General features: G+C 38.9%; 1 protein-coding gene across 1 annotated transcript; it reads left to right on the top strand.

The window, feature by feature from the left end:
* Positions 1-326: 326 nt before the first annotated feature.
* LOC115215482 lies at positions 327-992 on the top strand. The gene has a single exon (XM_029784645.1). The coding sequence runs from the start codon at positions 327-329 to the stop codon at positions 990-992; it is 666 nt and encodes a 221-aa protein (XP_029640505.1).
* Positions 993-2,933: the final 1,941 nt, after the last annotated feature.

Here is a 2,933-nt window from a genome sequence, read left to right as displayed (position 1 = left end):
ACACACACACAAACACACACAAACACACACACACACACACACACACATACACAGACACACAAGCACACACACACACACACATATCTGGCAACAAACTCTCCTGTACATTTTCTTAATTACTATTAATTACATCATATACTCTTCCATAAGATCCCACTATGGCTGGACGATATAGGATTGTTGAATCTGTCCTTTCCGTTGATGAGATAACTCAAAGATCTGACTATTTGCGAGACATTCATGTCATGAGTAACGCGGATTCAGCAATCTAATTCCTGGCATTTGTGGGATTGATCCACAATTCATCGGAATGTTGTAATGGGCGGATGTACCTTGCATCACGCAATACAGTATCAGATGGGAAAATGTGGAGGTGTACTGTTTGCAAGCAATATCGTAGCATTAGGCGAGACTCGTTTTTCGCGGGTTCACACCTACCATTGACTTGTCTCCTCGAGTTGATGTATTACTGGGCGATAATTGAATGTAAACAGAGTGTTGTGATGGGTGAAGTTGGAATTGGACCAGAGGCAATTGTCAACTGGTACAATTACTTCCGCGATGTTTGTGCCATATGGTGTTTTGACCACCCTGTGCAACTTGGAGGAGAAGATGTTGTTGTAGAGATCGATGAATCCAAGTTCATGCACAGGAAATATCATCGTGGTACTTATCGAGAAGGTCACTGGGTTTTAGGGATGATCGAGCGCTGTAGTCTGAGATGTGTCTTAGTTCCTGTGCAGGACAGAAGTGCAGCAACATTGTTGCCTATTATTACCCGCCATGTATTGCCAGGAACTAAGATTATCACAGATTCATGGCGAGCGTATAACAGCCTACCCAACCATTTGACTGTGAACCACAGTGTGAGCTTTGTGGATCCCAACGATGCCTCAATCTACACAAACACCATGGAAGGGATGTGGAGTCACGTGAAATCCAATTATCGGAAAATGCATGGAACGTCCGATAATTTGTTTTCAACATATTAGCATGAATTTTGTTGGCGACGTTACAACAGCAGTAATACTTTTATGAGCTTCATAAAATGTATTAGACAGTATTATCCTGTACTAGCAGTATCGCCCGGCGTTGCTCAGGTTTGTAAGGGAAATAACTATAAAGCATTTTTAGAGAGTTATAACCAAAAAATAGCAAAAAAATGGAAAAAAATGATGGTAAATTTTTTTTGAGAGTTAAAAAAGGATGGAGTTGCGTCCCCTAGACAGTTTGTGGTTCGTGTTTCTGATTCTCGACCCCATGTCGAATTTATCGATTTTTTTCAGAACTGGGGAAACTTTTCAAAATTTTGGCTGCGTTAGTTTTGAATTATGACATTGGGCTATGTGTGTGTCAAGTTTCATCAGAATCGGTTGAAAGCCGTGGTCAGGGTGAGGGTACAAGCAAACAGACACACAGAAACACGCACAGACAAACTGCCGTTTATATATAGAGAGATGATTTCAAAAATGTGTTTTATGAAGTTCATAAAATGTGTTCTGTTGTTTAATTTAGCCTCAAATTCATGGGAATCTGTATAATTTTATATTTATTATTATTAATTTCTTCTTTTTGTATCTTAGTAATTTGCATTCCTTTCTTTTCTCCATGCGCCTTTCGGATCTTGTAACTTTTATGATTTTCGGAATTTTAAAATACCTTTACAAAATTGTCTTCTATACACGGAAATAACCCGTGCAAGCAAAATTTGGTCTAATGTTTAATTTTTTATTTGTCTATTTTTTGTAATGGCTTTTTAATTTGGTATTCATTACATCGAGAGTCTGAACCAAATTTTTTTTTTTTTAAATCAAACATGAAACAATTTGCTACCATGCACAGTTGATATTTCCAGTTTCTTCTCTGAAATTTGCTTCCACAATTCATTTTACAGAAATAAGAGAAATGGTTAGAACGAGCTGTAGCTACAAATACATATGTAGTACTTTGAGTTAATTTCATCACATGGCTTTGCTAAGTCAATTGATGTTTTCCGTTTGACTTAGAACTTTTCCGCGTCTACACAGACACCACACGAAAACAATAGGTGTCACAGTGATATACCTCTTTTTCTACAGTCGGCCGAAATGAAGAAGTGACAATGCCACCTTCACATTCTCTATTGTCAGCATCGAGCATCGACAATTGGTGACAGACCGACGTTATTAGAATACATCAACCACAACGATACAACGATACAGCTGGTTACCCACAACGTGATTCGAACACAACAACCCTGCCACAATTGCTGACCCCCGAGCCACAGAACTGCAGTCTTCGTTACCTTATCCATTACATTTGGTGAGCTCGACTTCAAAGACTTACTACTTTAGCATTGCATGAACTCTTGAAAACAATTACAGTCCGTGCCAGTCGCATCAACAAGAATTATAGGACACGAACTTTCACGACGCATAGTTTTCAGTTCCATCGTCACACGCCCAACACAACACGAAAGGAATGAAGTCACCGACTCAATGGACACACACCAATTACATTCCACATGTACTGCAACCCGATGCACAGATCCACGAGGGAAACAGTTGCCATACATAAATGCAACACTTAGGACAGCTACCCAACCAAGAGAACTAACCTTTTCTCACTTTTCAGCATAGACTTTTCACACAGGACATTACCAATCGAATTTTGTCACTTTTCGTTACACATTTTGTACTGTTCGTTCCTTTTGCTGCACAACACAATGTTTACACATGCATATATATGCATGCTTGCACCCAGTTTCTGTGCACATCTATAGACTATTAACTTTTTTTTCCTTTGCATGCAACTCTTTTCTCATGAGAAGAATATCTCCTCATTTTATAACTCTCCCGTCTTTTTCTTACCATTTCACCATCGTCACATCAACAGAGACATTAAGGCTGCACAGTAGCAGTCGACAAGGCATGTATAACGATTAAATAAAAATT

The sequence above is a fragment of the Octopus sinensis genome, linkage group LG9 (genome assembly GCF_006345805.1).
Source record: "Octopus sinensis linkage group LG9, ASM634580v1, whole genome shotgun sequence".
Classification (NCBI taxonomy): domain Eukaryota; kingdom Metazoa; phylum Mollusca; class Cephalopoda; order Octopoda; family Octopodidae; genus Octopus; species Octopus sinensis.
Note: the sequence above shows the minus strand (reverse complement) of the source record. Positions and strands in the feature narration are given on the sequence as shown.

Coding starts and splice junctions, on each gene's coding strand:
- LOC115215482 (XM_029784645.1), top strand. CDS start 327: ATGTACCTTGCATCACGCAATACAGTATCAGATGGGAAAATGTGGAGG.